This window comes from Nanorana parkeri, unplaced genomic scaffold (assembly GCF_000935625.1).
Source record: "Nanorana parkeri isolate BGI_ZX_2015 unplaced genomic scaffold, ASM93562v1 scaffold15, whole genome shotgun sequence".
In the NCBI taxonomy this organism is placed as follows: domain Eukaryota; kingdom Metazoa; phylum Chordata; class Amphibia; order Anura; family Dicroglossidae; genus Nanorana; species Nanorana parkeri.
The window spans coordinates 4,093,791-4,114,563 of NW_017306283.1; the positions used below are offsets into that span (position 1 = coordinate 4,093,791).

The following is a 20,773-nucleotide window of genomic DNA, read 5'->3' on the forward strand; positions in this document are numbered from 1 at the left end:
TGGAATCTCCCCTGCTGGGTTATTGTATTCTGACAGCAGCACAGTTCAGCTGCAGATTTTCAGCCTGGCTCCATCAAGGATGGGTGCCGACAGGGACAAGCACTGCTTAAATTGTTGGCAGAGTCTTGCTGACATGGCTGAAATTCGAGCAGTGCATGAACAGCTTTATTTTCCTTATAGACTTTTGAAGACAGTTGCACATGTGTGCCTCCGGCATTCCTGCTGTGTGCTGCTACCTGTAACATGAATGTTCATGTTTAAGTGAATGAAGAAGTCGAAGGAGGGGACTACTGTCGAAGGAGGGACTACTGTCTATTCATTCTAAACTCTACAAAGAAACGGAAACTGCTGTAGGACACATTCCTCATACCAAGTCAAGACTTGGATGCATGTTCTAAAACTGGCCATTCACGTGGAAGGGTGGTTATTTATCAAGACATGATCTTACTATCCTCAGGGCAAGGTGTATGTGCAGTGTTGCACTCTATAAACTTGTAAAGTCTGTCTTACATGTTTATGTGAATAAGGGGTGTAGAAAAATCAACCCCAGCCAAGGCATTTGGTCCCCAGAGGACTCAGTCAGGGAGCTTTGACTAGTGTAGTGGGAAGGGCTTACAAGTATGCAAACATTTTCAAAACTGTATATAACCACTAAATAACTTTTCTCTAATGTCTGTAGATCCCTTTACAGATGCCGTAATGCTGGCCATACATGTGACATATGACATACACGTGAACATTTTCAGTCAATTTTAACCAAAGGGAATCGCACATAGGATCGCGAGTAATCCCCAGAAACTAAGCAACCTACCAACCATGTGTTTGATTGACTACCAAAATTAGGATAATGGTGAAGTTGAAAAAAAAACTGCAACTTCATCAAAAGCAAACTGGCTATGGCCAACTTAAGCAAATTTACCTTTCAGTACAACATATTATAAAATACAGCCTGTAGGGAATGTCATCATGGCTTACCAGGAATATCTCAATTGCTCCAAGGATATACATAGCAGTAGCAAAGGTTGTTCCGAGGTAGAAACACAGACCAACAGCACCTCCAAATTCAGGGCCAAGTGCTCGGGAAATCATAAAATATGACCCGCCCGCTAATTAAAAGAAAAAAAGAATAAAAAAACAACAATAGTGTAAAGAATGATACTGTATGACTGGAGACAATTAGAACTCTCCAGACAGGACAAATAGAAAAGAAAGGTAGTCTGAATTGAAAAGTAAAAAAAAAAAAAAAAAAAAAAAAGGAACAGGAAAAACAGTACACAAAAATGACAAGACATAGAAAAGACTGCGGAGAACAGCGTGACAGAGAGTATAGACTTTACCTGGCACTACCCCATTGGTGGCTATAGCACTCATTGAGATTGCTGTAAGCATCGTCTGAAAAGAGAAAATGGCATCACATTTGCCTATGTAACCCATATTAACCATCAAATCTAAAAAACATGACATATTATAACACTACTCACACAGCAGCAGCAGGAAAACACAATGCAGAAGGCATGTAGTACCCCAGCAGTCCCCACTACCCACGGGAGACGAAGAAACAAGATAACACCAAAAATGTTTTGCAAGCATGGTAGATACACTCCCATAATTGTTCCCATTCGAGGTGCCTGATGAAACAAAAAAACATAGGTGCAGTCAATGCAATGTACTGACAAGCTGAGCTCTGCGATCTGTAGTCTAACATTATTCATATTCATCTCCTCACCTTAGTCGCCTTTTTTTTACCCTCACTCTCCTCCTCATGTTCTTTTGCACCTTGTGGAAGGTTAGTATAATTGGCCAGACGATTCAAGAGGGAAGAAACTTTGGGCCTTGTGTCCATTTCTTCCTGTAAAAAGAAAGGCATACATGTATATTGTAAATTATATTCAGAAGTGAATACCATAAGAAAAACCAAGCTGGAACTGTCAATTTGGAACTACAATTCAAGGTTACATAACTCATTCTTGAGGGCCACACACAGGCCAGGGGCAGAAGTAACCTTTGACCACAGCACTGTTATTAAGAATAACACAAAAGAAGGGTGTACAATACAGATCTGAGGACACCCATTCCTTCTGGGGGTCATTCCTGATGTTATATTCTGCACAGACATATCTAAAGAATATGATGTCACTTTAAATTAAATCTAAATCCAAGAATAAAAAATGTAATATACTGCAGCTCACCAATTCTGGTATGTAATGGATGCATTAGTGTTCTTTTTCAGGTTTTTCCCCGTTATTTGCATCTGGTGATCCTAGTGTGACTTACTGTTCTGTATCTATGGGGGTGCAGCATTGTCACCCTAGGCTGCTCGCTCCTCTCCTTATCTCCATGACATGGGAGGGGGATGTTTTGTAGTCCACAGGAGTAACCTGGGCCGGGTTAATAACAGTCATTGTGATGTCAATGCAGAAGTTGCACTGTGTTGTCAGCTCAAATGAAGGTATGGAGCTCAATTAATTTCTGGCAGGGTGAACAGGAATTTGTTTATACTTATTGAACATATATAACAAACCCCCTTTACCGGAATAATTAATGGATGAAAAGAGAGCAAATAAGAGTAGTTCATTGTTAGGAATGACATACTTTAAAAGAGAACTATGAGATGAGTGATTTCCACTCATCCTCATAGTTAGAGCCGACCTGTGACAAAGAAGCTGTCACAGGTCGGCTCTATTGATTGGGAAGTTAGCAAACACATACCGTCGCTTGCTCACTTTTCTGTAACTGTCAGTCACGACTCCCCGCAGGGATTCCCCCACTTCCCTCTCCGACCCTCTAGTGCTGACTGGTGGAAGGGACGGGGGACGGGGCGGGTACAGCTGGCTCTGCCTCTAGATAGGCAGAGCCAGCTGTCACTCACGCAGCTGGGTAGATCCAGACAGCATTGTCGGGATCCGTCCCGGCTGCTGCGCTCTCAGTATATCGCGGGCAATAGCTCGCTATACACTGAGCTTTGGGTCCCAGGAGGAGGTTGATATATCCTCCCGTGACCCTAAAGAGAACTATGGGGAAAACCACTTACCCCATAGTTCTCTGTTAAGATAACTGAGGATTATAAAAAGTGACCACGTGTGTCTTACCTCAAACAAAGCCAGATTTCTGTCATACGAATCTTCCCCTTCCTCATTGTGATTCTGGTAGAGAGCCGAGTTCTTGCTGCGGTCAATCTCTGAAGAAGACAGTGTTCAATTATAAGAACTGTCACATGCTTCATTAAACATAATGCAGTTTTAAACCCGAAAAAAAAACTATACCTAGAAGCTTGCTGTTTTCCTCTGTTACTGATGTCTGACTTCGATCTTTTGTGGGAAACAAAGGAATTAAAATGATCTTGGGTATCTGAAGACTTTACAATAATATAGTAAAGAGGTGTAAAAATAAATAAACAGTAAAACAAAAAATGAACATTATACATAGGATTGGTGTTTACATATCCACTTGGATAAAATATTAAACAGTGCTCAACTTAAGCTGGTCATACACTCATTGGGGGGGGGGATTCATAAAAACTGGAGCAGGCAGAATCTGGAGCAGTTGCCTATAGTAACCAATCAGCTTCTATCTTTCATTTTCAATGCTTAACTGAACAAAAAGAAAAGAGAGGCTGATTGGTTGCCATGGGCAGCTGCTCCTGATTTTGCTCCAGATTTTGTCTGCTCCAGTTTTTTTAATCCCCCCCCCCATTGCTTTTTATTGTTCAGCCCTGTGGGCTGAATGAGAACCCCTACTCAGAGTTGTTTTATTCTGTCAGCAATGGAAATGCAGCTGTCAGAATACCTGCAGTCCCTGTTCAGTCAACAACTTTTGGACCAGCACCTTGGACAAAAGTTGATTAAAAAACTGACTTTTGACAAATGGAGGGGTGCCGACGGGGCCAGACACTGCTAGAATTTTGGCCAAGTTGCCAGCATATGGTCAAAATTGGAGCAGTGTGTTGCCACACTCCCGAATCCAGGCATGTAGTTTGAGCCCGATATCCTGGTTACACAGGCGCCGGTACTCATCAGATGATCAATCTATCATTTTCAATTAGTATTTGACAAATGGAATTTGTAGACAGGCTCGGGGAGTTTTTTTTTTCTGTCCTTAAGGCTCCATATGCACCCAGGTGTTTTGTCGCTCAAAGCTAAGCATGACAAAACACTCAAGACCAGGAATCCCATTCATTTCTATGTTCCCTGTTCACACCTGAACGTTTTGTCGCACAAGGTTTCCCTATGGGACCAAAAAAGCCCTGTAATCTGCCAAAAAGTAGTTCATGGACGTTTTCCAGCGACAGCCATGTTTCTGCTTGTGACAAAATGCTCAGGTGTGAACAGGGGCCAAAGAAATGAATGGGATTCTTTGTCTTGAGTTTTTTGTGACACTTACCTTTGAATGACAAAATGCCTAGGTGTGAATGGAGCCTTAAGGACAGATCTGATTATAATTACACTGTGCATGGAAAATAAAAAAACTCCCTGAGCCTGTCTACTTCCATTTACAGGGTTATTCACAAAAGGGTGAAGAGTTTGGAGAAGGCAGGAGAAGTGACCAATCTAGGACAAAATAGCTGATTTGGAAAGATTCTCCAATTCAGCTCACTTTCCAGTTCAGCTAAGTTGTCCCTAGATTGTTCACTTCTCCTGCCTTCTCCAAACTCTTCACCCTTTTGTGAATAACCCTATCAGTGTCTTATGACTCAAACTAAAACTAATAAACCTATTAAAACTATTTTAAACTTAAAATTCTAAGCTGACAGTAAAGTTGACCGAGGCAGGTTTAGCGCACAAATATTGAATCATGAGAAACCATGTGACGATGATGTGTGGGCTGCTCAAACATTGGATTGTGCCCGATTAAAGAAGTACAATGTCCCTTTTTTAGATAGGAGACGTTGTAGAAGATACAGCTGGCTCTGCCTCTAGATAGGCAGAGCCAGCTGTCACTCACGCAGCTGGGTAGATCCAGACAGCATTGTCGGGATCCGTCCCGGCTGCTGCGCTCTCAGTATATCGCGGGCAATAGCTCGCTATACACTGAGCTTTGGGTCCCAGGAGGAGGTTGATATATCCTCCCGTGACCCTAAAGAGAACTATGGGGAAAACCACTTACCCCATAGTTCTCTGTTAAGATAACTGAGGATTATAAAAAGTGACCACGTGTGTCTTACCTCAAACAAAGCCAGATTTCTGTCATACGAATCTTCCCCTTCCTCATTGTGATTCTGGTAGAGAGCCGAGTTCTTGCTGCGGTCAATCTCTGAAGAAGACAGTGTTCAATTATAAGAACTGTCACATGCTTCATTAAACATAATGCAGTTTTAAACCCGAAAAAAAAACTATACCTAGAAGCTTGCTGTTTTCCTCTGTTACTGATGTCTGACTTCGATCTTTTGTGGGAAACAAAGGAATTAAAATGATCTTGGGTATCTGAAGACTTTACAATAATATAGTAAAGAGGTGTAAAAATAAATAAACAGTAAAACAAAAAATGAACATTATACATAGGATTGGTGTTTACATATCCACTTGGATAAAATATTAAACAGTGCTCAACTTAAGCTGGTCATACACTCATTGGGGGGGGGGATTCATAAAAACTGGAGCAGGCAGAATCTGGAGCAGTTGCCTATAGTAACCAATCAGCTTCTATCTTTCATTTTCAATGCTTAACTGAACAAAAAGAAAAGAGAGGCTGATTGGTTGCCATGGGCAGCTGCTCCTGATTTTGCTCCAGATTTTGTCTGCTCCAGTTTTTTTAATCCCCCCCCCCATTGCTTTTTATTGTTCAGCCCTGTGGGCTGAATGAGAACCCCTACTCAGAGTTGTTTTATTCTGTCAGCAATGGAAATGCAGCTGTCAGAATACCTGCAGTCCCTGTTCAGTCAACAACTTTTGGACCAGCACCTTGGACAAAAGTTGATTAAAAAACTGACTTTTGACAAATGGAGGGGTGCCGACGGGGCCAGACACTGCTAGAATTTTGGCCAAGTTGCCAGCATATGGTCAAAATTGGAGCAGTGTGTTGCCACACTCCCGAATCCAGGCATGTAGTTTGAGCCCGATATCCTGGTTACACAGGCGCCGGTACTCATCAGATGATCAATCTATCATTTTCAATTAGTATTTGACAAATGGAATTTGTAGACAGGCTCGGGGAGTTTTTTTTTTCTGTCCTTAAGGCTCCATATGCACCCAGGTGTTTTGTCGCTCAAAGCTAAGCATGACAAAACACTCAAGACCAGGAATCCCATTCATTTCTATGTTCCCTGTTCACACCTGAACGTTTTGTCGCACAAGGTTTCCCTATGGGACCAAAAAAGCCCTGTAATCTGCCAAAAAGTAGTTCATGGACGTTTTCCAGCGACAGCCATGTTTCTGCTTGTGACAAAATGCTCAGGTGTGAACAGGGGCCAAAGAAATGAATGGGATTCTTTGTCTTGAGTTTTTTGTGACACTTACCTTTGAATGACAAAATGCCTAGGTGTGAATGGAGCCTTAAGGACAGATCTGATTATAATTACACTGTGCATGGAAAATAAAAAAACTCCCTGAGCCTGTCTACTTCCATTTACAGGGTTATTCACAAAAGGGTGAAGAGTTTGGAGAAGGCAGGAGAAGTGACCAATCTAGGACAAAATAGCTGATTTGGAAAGATTCTCCAATTCAGCTCACTTTCCAGTTCAGCTAAGTTGTCCCTAGATTGTTCACTTCTCCTGCCTTCTCCAAACTCTTCACCCTTTTGTGAATAACCCTATCAGTGTCTTATGACTCAAACTAAAACTAATAAACCTATTAAAACTATTTTAAACTTAAAATTCTAAGCTGACAGTAAAGTTGACCGAGGCAGGTTTAGCGCACAAATATTGAATCATGAGAAACCATGTGACGATGATGTGTGGGCTGCTCAAACATTGGATTGTGCCCGATTAAAGAAGTACAATGTCCCTTTTTTAGATAGGAGACGTTGTAGAAGTGCAATCGGTTATCATGTACATTTGTAGCTTCAGTTCACTTTCTGTTTAATGTCTTTTTACTAAAGTTATCACTTTGTAACAAAAGCAATACATATGATGACCGCAGTACCAATTGCAGTAAGAAATACGATGATGGGAAGAAGTTATGGTACGTTTGACTCTGGATAACAGATGGATATCCACGTGAAACATATGCAAGACATTTCCCTTTCAATACCAGACTTGGCAAAACATTTTTTTAACTGTTATAATTCCTACCCAAAGATCTTCAAAGGGAACTCCAGGAGTTTAAAAAGTTAACCCTTGCAGTAAGGCTACCCAAGGGTTAAGTGCTTGCCTAGGGAATGCAATAAAGAAGCCGATACAGCTGTGGTATGTCCCTCTGCGTCCTCACATCTAGTACAGGTGAATGCACCGTGCATGGACTTGATGATGTCACAGAGGCTGTAGGGACCGGTCTAGCAGTCAGGCAAGTATATTTTCTTTATGTGTGCCCCTAGCCAAACTCCAGCCCTCCAGCTTTGGGTAAAACTACAAATCCCATGATGCATCTCTCTCCGGGAGTCATGTCTGTGACTGTGAGAATCTTGCAATTCCTCATGGGAGTTTAAGGGGTTAACTTTTGAAAATCCTGGAGTTCCTCTTTAAGTGTTCGTTTTTCTCTGGAGTTGAAAATAAAAAAAGAAATACTCACCTGATCCTCTGTCCTGCGGCAGTGGCCACTCACTTCTCTCCCCCAGCGTCGTCATGTCTAATGGACCTGTATTAGACGTGACGACTCACGGAGCCAGGGGGAGAAGAGGCTGCGGGGACCGGTCTCTCAGCCAGACGAGACTGAGGAACAGGAGAGTATTCCTTCTTTATTTTCTTCCCTAGACCACAATAAGCAGTTAACCCTTGCATTGTGGGGGGCGGGGGGGATAGCCCCACTGCAAGGGTTAATTTTTCAAAAATAAAATCCTGTCCTTTTTTGACGCCAGTAAAATTTCATTTGATTTTCCAATGATTTATGGGGTCTAATGGACTAGGTTTCTGAGGATGGAAACACTTTTTCTTTACGGGTAAAATCCTAACATGAATCAGGAAAAAGCGTAGATATTGCAATGCGTGTGTGTGACCTAACTGCAGCCTGTTTTATACGTCTGGGATTCCAATCGTGTTGTAGCTCTAGGCCACATTTCTAAGGGCTTTTGATGAAATCAGTAGACTCAATAATGACAAGTTTAAATGCTGTGATGAAGCCTTTCCAACAAACCTTTGCACGAAATTCAAACAGTGTATGGCCAGCTTTACTATATAATAACATTTACAGCCTAATCATTGTCACTCCATAAATCACAAGTACTGCTTGAAGGGACCCACTGAGAAATGCCATTCCCTCCACCTCTCCCATCTGCTTGTTTTCCAAACCACTGATCAGGAACACCAGATTGCTGGGTGGAGTGACAGAAACAGTGACTTACCAGTCCCCCAGGAATCTTCATTCTCGGCTTCTCTTAGGGCAGTGAAACTTTCCTCCTCTATGTCATCCTCGGGATCGGGTACTTTGGTGACTGTAAAATGTGGCATGTTTGCGCTGCTGTGTACGCCGCTATGGCTATTGTTACTATTCTGGTTGTCTTGTTAATTCTGCCTTCAACGCTACCTTATAACCTTCAGTTCAAACTTCCCATTCGTAATTCTTTACTCCGATTACTTTCCTGGCTTCCCGAATATTCCTCAAACGCTCCTTTTACTATCTTTCTGTCCTGCAAGGTCTCCCTGTGATTAATGATCATCTAAAATCAGCCCAGCGTTGCTCCTTTTTCCCCAGGATGTGCTCAGCCACAGCTTCCGCTTGGAACTCCCATAGCTGTCTGGTAGAACTCTGATCTTATGTACTGAGTTGTTTCCAATTTTGGAAACTTTTGTACTCTCCGTCCTCCTCCCATGCACTTATCTTTCCTGCTCTGGCTGCTGGAACACAGAGACTATCAGTGCTTCCCTGTCACATGTGCCTCTCCCATCAAAGTGGGAGGGGCATGATCTTAAAGGCACAGTGGTGTCATCAGCATCTAGTTAACCTCGCACCTTACATAATCCTGCCTCCCTTTAACACCAGCAGACGTCTGAAGGTGTCGTGAAGTGGCGCGTTCTCTGCTCTGACAGTGGCTGTTTTGTCTTCAAGTCTCCAATTATACAATAGGTTCTAAGTTAAGCGTCTGTTATTAAGACATTCTAGTAAACTGCTTTCAGTCTGGGGTGTGACTCACATGTGTACAATAAACACAAAAAGTCATAGCAACAGCTTATTATACTTGTGCCTGCCCCATTTAGCCTGAGATTAGCCTAGCATGAACTTAAAGCAGTATTAAACGCTCAAATTTTTCTTAGTACTGAGTCCAGATCAAACAAATAAACAATGCTCAGCAAAGCATTGCTTTACATTTTTCCCCAAGCACTTACAGTCATCATGTTTATGAACAGCTCCAACTCTCTCAGCTCTGCTTCCCTGAACTTTCTGTACAGTACAAGATCACAAGATAAAGAGCAATCTCCAGCAACTATCAACCTACTAGCTTGAAGAAGGGTGTAGGGCGGTGGGAAGAGCAGCAGGGAGCAGGGGAGTGGGTTTCCTTGCTGTGTCAGTGTGTTTGTGTAGATACAGTTGACTAGCACACACAAGGGTGGCTCCATAGGACCCTGCAAGGGAAAGGAGCCAACTTAAAGCGATATTAAACCTTCTTTTTTTATATATTTGCTATTTGGATGCCCACCTTTGCCTGAGGCTGTTGTTGTTTATCTTTAAAATCTTTAAATTCCTAATTTTCAAGTGGGTTGCTGCAGCGTTCTTCCCCCGCCCCCTGTACGGGTGCCTACATCGGCTAATGGAGGCACCCGTGCGTGCTCTTGCCTGCAGTGGCTGGCTGTGTGCGTCCATAGGCACACACAGCCCTGTGGCAGGCCACACTCCTTCTCTCTTCACCAATGGCTCCTCTGCCATCAGTATCCTTCCCCAACCAGGAAGTATGGGGAACGGAGAATCACTTTAAGAGGACCAGCTGATTCAGCAGGAAACTAAAACGTTTACACATCAAGGAGAAGCATCCATTGTAAGTGATTTCATCAGCATTTCAAATAGTTTAGGAACCTTTTGACTGTAATATCACTTTAAAAAGGACCCAGCCTCCCTTTAGCTCCATGTAACCCCCCATCTCCCTCTTGCAATATAAAACACATCCAACCCCGACCCACAACGTTATTCTCGCCTAGGTGAGAATGATATGTTCCTGCTCCTGCAGCCTCCTGGGATATCTCTGTATACCTGTTATTGACTGCAGGAGAAGGGGCTCACAGGGGTCCTGGCCCGCATTGTCATCCGGGGTCAGCTGCAGCACTGGAAGTTCCTCTTTACTCAGCATGGCAGGCTCAGACAATGGTGCCTGTACATAATCTACAATGATCCTCAGGCTATAGCCAATCAGCAAAAGTTTATGGCAGGGGTGGGCAACTCTAGCTGTGCTTTGACTACAAATCCCAACATGCCTCTGGGAGTCATGCCTGTAGCTATCAGTCATGCAGTGCCTCATGGGACTTGTAGTTCCACAACAGCTGGAGGGCTGGAGTTGCCCACCCTTGGTTTATGGAGTCAGGAGTAACATATATTATTAATAAAAAAGGTGTGATGACATGACTAGAGAGTAGAGAGACTTCTAATGAGAAGCAGTACTGGAATAACAAGGTGAACTAGACTAAGCTCCCGGCTATAGGTTAACAGTGTGTTGTCCTGATGACAATAAGTTTTATATATAGTTCAGGCTTAAAGCTGTAAACTACTTTTATTACAAGGTGACATTGCACCATCATCTAAGAGGAAATGATAAACATCAGCAGGCAAAATCAGGATCTTCATCACCAAGTGGATTCTTCTCCCTCACACTACATGCTTCCTGTTATGTCATTCTACATACAGGAAGGAGATTTATGTGCAACCAGAGTCCCAGCCAAAAATCTCATTTGCTTGGAGAATCTTCACAAAGGACATAGGCATCCTAAAGCTGGCTATACACCTTGTCAGAATTGATTCACAGGAATCAGCCAAAATCTATTGAGTGGGTGACCCTGCTGGCTCAACAAAAGTTCATTACTCAATCCGCTCCAGTGACATCGATGTCCGTGACGTCACCGGACTCCTCCACCCTTCCCTTCGTTAACCGACGGAACCGGTGAGTTTGCCCAAGAAACTTTCTGCACGAGCGCCAGCCAAGGCATTGACCTATACACATACAGCACAGCAATGAAGTCATACAATGAACTAGGATCACACTAATCCAGCACGTTATCACTCTCACGTGCCCCACTCAAGCGGCGGCCATATTGAGTGGAGCACGTGAGATTAATAACGTGGTGGATTAGTGTGATCCTAAATTAATCGATAAAAAAAAATTTGATTAATCGAACACGAAAATTTTAATCAGTAACAGCCCTATTATTAACCCTTGCAGTGGGGCTACCCCCAAACTGCAAGGGTTAAGTGCTTGTTTTGATCTAGGGAGGAAAATAACAAAATCATACTCACCCGATCCTCCAAGTAGCCCCAATGCAAGGGTTAATAAATAATTTCCCCAGAGTTCATCTCCCCCATGTTTCTCTCCCTTCTTGCACATCATAACCCTTTCCTCTTCTGGAGGCGTCTAATTACTGTCTGTGCTGTTACAGCTCCTTCTCCCCTCAATTCACCTCCCGGGAGCCAGCTGGAATACAGAAGATATACTCACCTGATCCTCGGTTCTGCTGCAGTCAGCATTCACCTCTCTTCACTCCACCCATGGAATGTTTCTCACGTCTAATGCAAATCAGTGTACCTCCATAGGACAGTGATAACATCAGCGGTCCCTAGACTGCCGGAGCCCAGGGAAGAAGAGGCTATGGGAACCGGTCTAGCAGCCCAGAGAAAGCCGGGATCAAGTATGTAAATCTGCTTTATTCCAGCCCCCTACATAAGCACTTCACCCGGAAGTGTGGGGGTAACCTCACTGCAAGGGTAAGTTTTTATCTGCCTGGAGTTCTTCTTTATTAAAGTTTGGCTATAGTTCCAATAAGGATCCACTTTAAAGTCTGCATTGGGGTAAAATGCACCAAGTTTCACTGTAAGGCTTCATTCCCAATGGCCACTTGTGTTTTTATGTAGATATCTGTCTGCAAAATCTGCCAGGCTAGATGCTTAAAATGACGCATGTTTACACGAATTTGTCCTTTGAAACAGTCCACTGAAAGTAGCCAATGAGATTTCTGCAAATAAACGCGTTTTGGTGCGTTTAGAAGCTAAAAAATGTGTTCTGGATGCACCTGACTTCTATTTTTCTAAAAACAGCTAAACAGACTGCATCTAAAAGCATCTAAACGCAATGTGTGAATGGATCCATTGGAAAAAATTAGATGCATATATATCCATTTAGAAAACCATGTTAAACACATATAAAATCACCTAATCGCACCCTAATGTGAATGGAGCCTTAAACTATAGTAAATAATAACACAATAATTGAGGTATTTGGTGTATGCTGCAGCTTTGTAAGGCTGGAGAAATGTTAAAAGTATTGTATATCATTTCCTCAGATATCCCTAGTAACTGTCACAATCATGCTCTTCATCCATAAATAGACTATATTGTATGTTATAACTCTCCTCCAAATTGAATTCAATTCTGCTTGTGTGATCTAACTGAATGATAAAAAGCACAGGGAAACCACATGCAGCACATCAGTTATAGATATGAAAGGAATGTCGTTCATATTGCCAATGCATTTTACTGCAAAGCACTTAACGTGTACATAACTGTAACTGGGTCTCTATTATCTGAGTCACAGAGAGATGTAGTATATAAGAAGTGAAGATATGATTGCTCCTCCAGAATGCCCCAAAAGCCTTCTCAGAAGTTGGACACTAGGTGGATAAAAAGTGGCCTCTTACTGAACACCAGATCAAAGCATGTGGCAAGCGTGTTACCTTGGAACATATAAAGCATGACAATGAAAAGCACGGTGAGCTTTCTAAATTACACCCAGTCTTCTAATCATTGCAGAACAGTTCATGCTTACTTATATTCCTGGATAATTCTATAGTCCTTCTAATAGTCCTTCCTACAAGCGCTGGAGGAATAAAGAGGGGGAATCCCTGTGGGGAGTGGTGACTGATGCCAGCTGGCCTCTCTAGAGTCAGAGCCAGCCGTGCCTGACCCCTCCCCTGTCTGTCCTTCCTACAAGCGCTGGAGGAATAAAGAGGGGAAATCCCTATGGGGAGTGGTGACTGAGGCCAGCTGGCTCTGCCTCTCTAGAGCCAGCTGTGCCTGACCCCTCCCCTGTCTGTCCTTCCTACAAGCGCTGGAGGAATAAAGAGGGGAAATCCCTATGGGGAGTGGTGACTGAGGCCAGCTGGCTCTGCCTCTCTAGAGCCAGCTGTGCCTGACCCCTCCCCTGTCTGTCCTTCCTACAAGCGCTGGAGGAATAAAGAGGGGAAATCCCTATGGGGAGTGGTGACTGAGGCCAGCTGGCTCTGCCTCTCTAGAGCCAGCTGTGCCTGACCCCTCCCCTGTCTGTCCTTCCTACAAGCGCTGGAGGAATAAAGAGGGGAAATCCCTATGGGGAGTGGTGACTGAGGCCAGCTGGCTCTGCCTCTCTAGAGCCAGCTGTGCCTGACCCCTCCCCTGTCTGTCCTTCCTACAAGCGCTGGAGGAATAAAGAGGGGAAATCCCTATGGGGAGTGGTAACTGAGGCCAGCTGGCTCTGCCTCTCTAGAGCCAGCTGTGCCTGACCCCTCCCCTGTCTGTCCTTCCTACAAGCGCTGGAGGAATAAAGAGGGGGAATCCCTGTGGGGAGTGGTGACTGATGCCAGCTGGCTCTGCCTCTCTAGAGTCAGATCCATCTGTGCCTGACCCCTCCCCTGTCTGTCCTTCCTACAAGCGCTGGAGGAATAAAGAGGGGAAATCCCTATGGGGAGTGGTGCCTGTTTCCAGCTGGCTCTGCCTCTCTAGAGTCAGAGCCAGCTGTGCTCGACCCCTCTCCTGTCTGTCCTTCCTACAAGCGCTGCAGGAATAGAGAGGGGGAATCCCTGTGGGGAGTGGTGACTGTGCCCGACCCCTCCCCTGTCTGTCCTTCCTACAAGCGCTGGAGGAATAGAGAGGGAAGGGGGAATCCCTGCGGGGAGTGGTGACTGACGCTACTCTCCTAGGCCTCATTCACACAGCGGAGAGTGGGGCAGTACAGATCCGTGCAGCGTGCACGGCCGTATCGGGCCGTTCACGGGAAGGACAGGTGCCGCGTGTGATTGTACGCAGCAGCCTGTTCTTCCCTATGGGAGGACGCGGCCGTACGCTGTCGTACGCACAGCCCGAGCTGCACATACGTGCGGGTGTGGGTGTCCATACTCGGACACAGACAGGATGAATCTGCAGGGATGTGCAGCTCGGGTGAGCATAGGGCGCACGCAGCACCTGTCCTTCCCGGGAATGGCCCGATACGGCCTTGCACGCCGCATGGATCTGTACGGCCCCATTCTACCTTGTAAGAATGAGGCCTGAGCTGAGTGATCAGAGGTTTGTGATTCCTCAATTCTCAATCTACAGAGCCGAAATGTGACAGCTGCAGTGTCACACGCCGTCTCTAAGTATTGGGAAGAGTATCATTTATTCTTCCTGTACTTCTCCTTTAACTAATACACAGGCACAACCTTATTATAATAAAAAAATGCAGTCATCCAATTTATGCAGCAAAGATGCATGGAGACATGCCAAATTCAAAGTCCCGAGCTCCACACTGTGGCTTGAATTTCCATAATTCCCCTCCTAATCCTAAAAACCGTATCAATCTAGACGTTTGTAAACTTGCTGATTGAAGATGCCTATAGGATCCTCAGTGCACTGGCACAATTTTACTCAGCCCTGTGAATGTGCACTTCCTTGTGTCACAACTCTAGCTAAGCCTGCCTTCTGAACTACAACTCAGCGTCTGAACAATGTCACTTTATCATTATTTGATGGAAACAATGCATGATGGGATATGTAGTCTTGAAACATTTAAATTGCATCACATCAAAGCCCACTGGGAATCCAGGAAGAAGTTGAAAGTGATGGACGGACAGAAGGCAGCACTCGCTACATAAAAGGGATTTTTTCATGTAAGCTTTGATTACATCAAAAACAACTCTGGTATGTATTCCTATTACAATGCTGATGTTATAAGAGGAAAGTGTATGCTGGGACTTTACAACACCTTTAAGCTGACTTGTGGTACTTTACTCCTCCATTAGGCTAAATTTTTCCTTCCTGTTTCTCCTGAATGCCAGTCAATGTGCACTCCTCCTCTACTTACCTAGAAGAGCAGTGTAGATTAGACATGTGCGATTCGTTTCGTTCCGAATCGAAATTCGGACGAATTTTCGTAAATTCGGACATTCGGATGTATCCGAATTACAGACATAACGAATGCAAACGAATCCGAATTTCCATTTCCGAAATTCGGTAGCGTTCGCACGAACGTTCGTTTCGTTTTCTGTTCTTATTCGTTTCTTATTCGTTTCGTTCGTTGGAGCAAAGTGACATTAGAGAAGGAGAAAAATATTTTTTCCCCCTCAAATGTCACTTTTGCTGCAAACGAACGAAACGAATAAGAAACGTATAAGAACAGAAAACGAAACGAACGTTCGTACTACCGCTACCGAATTTCGTCCGAATCCGAATTCCGAATTGACTTTCACACCCGAATCCTGAAAAACGAAATAACACAAATCCGAATTTAAAACGAAACAAATTTTTTGGCAGTGCACATGTCTAGTGTAGATTGGCTGGCATTGAGGAGAACCAGAAAGGAAGGATTCCGCATAATGATTGCAACTGCAGCCCAATTTATCAGTCAGTGGCCTTTTGCTCCTACACAGTAATGCTGCCTCTTTATGGAGTTGTTACATCATACTCTTTATCTGTGTAAACATCAAGACAACTGAGGCTGTGAAAACATGGAAGACCGCTAGCTTCAGAGATGATGGTGAACGTGTAGAAGTAGAAGACAACGTTTGCTTCCTTGAATCAATTATTAACAACAAAACATCCAACAATGGAGCAATATGACACAGACTGGCACTTGGAAGAGCAAGAATGGAAGATCTAGAAAATTTCTTTAAAGAAGAACTCTGGGAAAAACATTTCTTAAGCCTTGCAGTAGGGCTAACCCCGCACTCCAAGGGTTAACTGCTCATTTTGGTCTAGGGCAGGGGTAGGCAACCTTGGCTCTCTAGCTGTGCTGAAACTACAAATCCCATAAGGCATTGCAAGCCACAGGCATGACTCCCAGAGGCAGAAGCATTATGGGATTTGTAGTTTCAGCACAGCTGGAGAGCCAAGGTTGCCTACCCCTGGTCTATGGGCTAAAATAACAAAGTTATACTCACTTGATCCTCAGAGCTGGCTTGCTCTTACACAGGTCCCTTGCAGACTCTCTCCTCCTTTGCTGCAGTAGTCTAAGGATCCTTGAGTCATCACGTCCTATACACAGTGTACAGGACGTGAGGACACTGAGGAATATGCATTCAAGTACCTTAACTATTAACAAAAATGTATCTTATTTGTGTGTCACTCGGCTGTTGATCCTCAAATCATCTCTGAATTGGTGCTGACACTGTCCTTCCTTCTGGAGGGTGGCTACTTTTGTTCTCCATGGTCCCTGTGTGTGCTGTAAAGTAGTCACCACTCCAAGCTCACTCCTGTGATGGACTACAATCTCAGTACAAATTAGTAAACTAAACATGAGCTTGTAGTCCATCGCAGGAGTGAGGTTGGAGTGGCAGTTACTTTACAACACACACCATGGGGAACAAAAGTAGTCGCCCTCCAGAGGGAAGAACAGTGTGAGCACCAATTCAGAGATGATTTGAGGATCTACAGCCGAGTGATACACAAATAAGATACATTTTTGTTAATAGTTAAGCTACTTGAATGTATTTTTAAGATTTAACTCCTGAATTTAGTGTCACTTTAAGTTACCAGGTGCATTTTACAGTTTTATGTATTTTGATTGCCTTCTACATTTCTGTTATTAGTAAGGGCCCGTTCACACCAGTTGCAGTGCGTTCCTGCCCGATTCTGACCAGAACGCAGCTGTAGCTTGCGGTATACTGAGCTCAGGGTAACGGGAGGACGCTAGTTTGTGTCCTCCCGTTACCCTAAGGAGAACTATGGGGAAAAGCCCTAACCCCATAGTTCTCCTTTAATATCCTTACTGGCAAATAGGACATGAAATCTCAACATCTGGCCAAAAGTCAAGAACAATATCCAAGTACAGTATGATTTGTATCACATGATTTCCAGGCACAATGTTTAATATAGAGAATATTTCCATTGCTCTTTATGTCTTTATTATCTGCATGGTGTCTTACCTTCACCGCTGTCCATTGGGTTTGTGGTCCTCTCACTGGCTGGATCCACAGCAGTGGTGGCCAAAGAGCTGTCACTGTACACATCACTTCGACTGGCATCGCGAACGCTGTCTCTTGAGCTGAATCGGACGCGAGAAGACGAGCTGAGATCTGGGCTGGTGTCCGATATACCACCCAGATCGTCCATCTTGGTCGGGGTCACAGTGAACCTCACAGACGCCATTTTGGGAGGCATTGGCGCCAACTCCTCGCTGTTCGCGGCCACTTTTCCACCTAAAAAAAAATAATAATAATACATATACTGTATATAGATATATATTTATTAGGGATGTTCAGATACCAAGTACCGTACTCAGTACAAGAACAAGTACAGATACTTTTCTAGCTCCAAGACTAGACGAAAACTCAAAAATTAGGAGGCAACTCTCATTTTTAAGGAGCACACGGAGCTCATGCGATTTGTGCATTCCTGTTTTCATGTATGATTTTGTTTTATATAAATATATATAAGGGATGCACCAATACCATTTTTCCAAGTACGAGTACTGATACTTGTCCAAGTACTCACAGATACGAGTACTGATACATTTGTGTTTAGAGTCATGTGACAGTTTTCCTAAAACAATACAGACTAATGATTTCAGGACAGTGGTGGAGCGCCAGAGCCAGGTCCCAGCTGCAACCTCTGCAACCCTGATAGTTCTCGTGAAAATGCCAAGTATCAGCACTGGTATCTGAACATTCCTAATATATATAAGCTTATATATGAGCAAGATATATAACTAAATGGAGACGGAGTCCCCCTTCACACCTGTGCAATTTGTGAATGTGATCACGTTCAAGCAGGTGACACCCGGCAGCCGTAAGGGGTGACACCCCGCCTGGGGGCACCTCTGGGTCAGATTGTAACATGTATGGGGACCCTAACATGCATTTTAGAGCATTCAAATAATTCCCCACCCCCTAGCAGCCTATGTTATTTTACCTTCATTGTCCAATTGTCTTTAGATCTACCAACAACTATGTAATACAAGGGCCTGCCTGATTGGATACAAATTGATTGCATAGTATAGGTAGGACCTCATATTATATAGATTTGGTAACTCTAAAGTTGATTGTACAAAGACTATATGGACAGACTGCAACATGTATAGTGACCCCAACATGCATTTTAAAGCATTGAAATAATCCCCACTCCCTAGCAATCTATACGTTATGCTATCTTCATTGTCCAAAACAAAGACACATCACACATTGAAAAAGCTGCAACAAATGCATTGAGAAAAGCAGCCAAGTGTGAACGGAGACATGATCAGAAATGAATCACCTATAACATAAAACTATGACCTAATGGCATCCTAAACCCACATTACACGAATAGGCATAGTACATATGACATCACCTCAGACCTCAGAGGGTGACAAAAGGCAAAAGCCAACCTGTACCCTAAAGATAGAGAACCATCCAGCCTACAATACATCACCATGGACCATTAAATGGAAAGACGTAGAGGAAAACTCTGCCAACAACACAAAGAAAGCCATAACGACATAACAAATATGTATTACCCAAAAAGAAACAGAAAGGGGAAGTTGAGAGACAGGAAGCAAGAAGAGCACAGCTTTATCCCGGAATGAAATGAAGAGAAGGGATCTTCTGTGCAGACACAATCCAGCTTGGAGCAGTGATGAAGGATGACAGGGGAAAATAAATAAAGTCCCAGTGACAAGGGGCAGCAGAAACTGATGGAGGGTTACAGCAAGGAGCCAATAAGAAAAGCAGGTGTCTCTTTTTTTTTTTTTTTTGGTATAGGAGCATGAACGAAGGGATGACTAAAGGTTGTGGGTGGGGTGTCCAGTATATTAGAAGGCTGGGGGGCGTGTAAACAGGAATAGGTTACAAATGAGCTAAGAAGGGGATTAGTAGAACAGCACAGGAGGAGAGGTGACACAACCAGGGGCTAGAAAGGGACAATAAAAAGCCCAGGAGGGTGTCAGGAGGCTGAGGACAAGACAAGAACACCACAGAGGGGAGCAGCTGCAGGGACATGCACGCGCATGGCCGTTTTTTGCATAATATGGTGAACGGAGCCGGTGCAGGAGAACGGCGTGAGCGCGCCTCTTAGAATAATGCTAGGGGAGCGCGCTTCTCTAGCCGTGCGTGGTCGCGTCCGCGCAGGTCGAGAGCGCGCTTAGCTGGTGTAGCAATCTGCGGCCTCGGGCTGGGGTTGATGTTGTACCGTTGTCCGGGATGGGGTTGGCAGTCGGGGTTCTCCGGTGTAGAAGACCTGCTCTCCGTACAGAGTAGACTGGAGTGGTGCATGGGCAGGTGTTATGACAGAGGAAGAGGGCAGGAAGTAGAGAATCGCATGACATGTAATTGGTACTGGGTGCACGCTCATATTGCTCAATGAGTCTATGAGCACAGACAAAGAAAAGTAGGCACATGTAAGACACCCAGATGTAGGGTGGGGCTGACTACTGTATACTTAGCATTTAAAGCTTAACTCCAGTAAAAAAAAAAAAGTAATTTGAATATATTAATCAATAGCCACAAAGGTTAGAAATCTCCTTTGTAGACACCAAATGCCCACATCTAGATATTGCCATGTAAAAGTAGGACTGACAATCACGTAGTCACACATTTTAACGTAATCACGCCCACTTTTCGGCGATGAAATATGTGACCTTTGTCAGCTGTTCCAGTGCAGATCGGCATCGCATATGGTGCAGGAGAACCGATCTGCCCTGGAACAGCGGATCGTCCAGAAATGTCACTTCTATCCGACTTTGTGGAATGTAAGATCGCACTCAGAAAGTCACATTTCAAGACTGATCAGCTGTTCCAGGGCAGCTTGAACAGCATTGACTTTAATATCATGGAGTGCGAGTGACTACTTTCATCTACCAGGGCAGCTTGAGTCGCCTGCACATACGATCTGCAATGCCGATCTGCCCTGGAACAGCTGACAAAGCTTTGTAATTCTTCACCTTTACCTGCCGGTCACATATTCCACCGCTGAAAAAGTGGGCGTGATTAGGTTGAAATGTGTGACCATGTCGAAATGTGGGCCAACTCGTAGAAATCTCCAATTACGTCACGGGGAGGTCGCTGTGATATCATAGCGGCCGGGTTCTCAGTGTGTAATGACAGCATCCCTGATTACCTGGTAACCAGGGACGCTGATCTCTCTGCAAGTGGCCGGAGCCAGCCGTAAGATGACGGATCCGCTTGGCCAGCTGCGGCCCAGCCGAGCCGAGGCATATGCCTTCGGCTCAACTGAGCCGCTCGCCCATAGTGAATAGCCCGTACAGCAGCCCTTCGGTTCTACTGACCCGAAGGGATCCTGGGGCCGAAGCTAGCCGAAGGTACGGCTAGATCCTGCGGCAGCTTTGTGAA

General features: G+C 44.3%; 1 protein-coding gene across 4 annotated transcripts in view; it reads right to left on the minus strand.

Moving 5' to 3' along the window:
* The window catches only part of SLC12A6 (solute carrier family 12 member 6), a 62,226-nt gene extending 42,810 nt beyond the window's left edge, over positions 1-19,416 (minus strand). The window contains exons 1-8 of one of the 4 annotated variants that reach the window (XM_018558815.1): positions 18,943-19,416; positions 17,375-17,648; positions 5,336-5,380; positions 5,162-5,250; positions 1,727-1,849; positions 1,482-1,628; positions 1,338-1,392; positions 976-1,106 (exon numbers count right to left, since the gene is read on the minus strand). In XM_018558815.1, the coding sequence (XP_018414317.1) occupies positions 976-1,106; positions 1,338-1,392; positions 1,482-1,628; positions 1,727-1,849; positions 5,162-5,250; positions 5,336-5,380; positions 17,375-17,609 (825 nt within the window). In that variant the 5' untranslated portion in view covers positions 17,610-17,648; positions 18,943-19,416. Of the gene's footprint in view, positions 1-975; positions 1,107-1,337; positions 1,393-1,481; positions 1,629-1,726; positions 1,850-5,161; positions 5,251-5,335; positions 5,381-8,430; positions 8,615-17,374; positions 17,649-18,783; positions 18,802-18,942 lie in introns of those variants that run through there. The other 3 variants (XM_018558822.1, XM_018558830.1, XM_018558838.1) reach the window with 3 other exon arrangements.
* Positions 19,417-20,773: the final 1,357 nt, after the last annotated feature.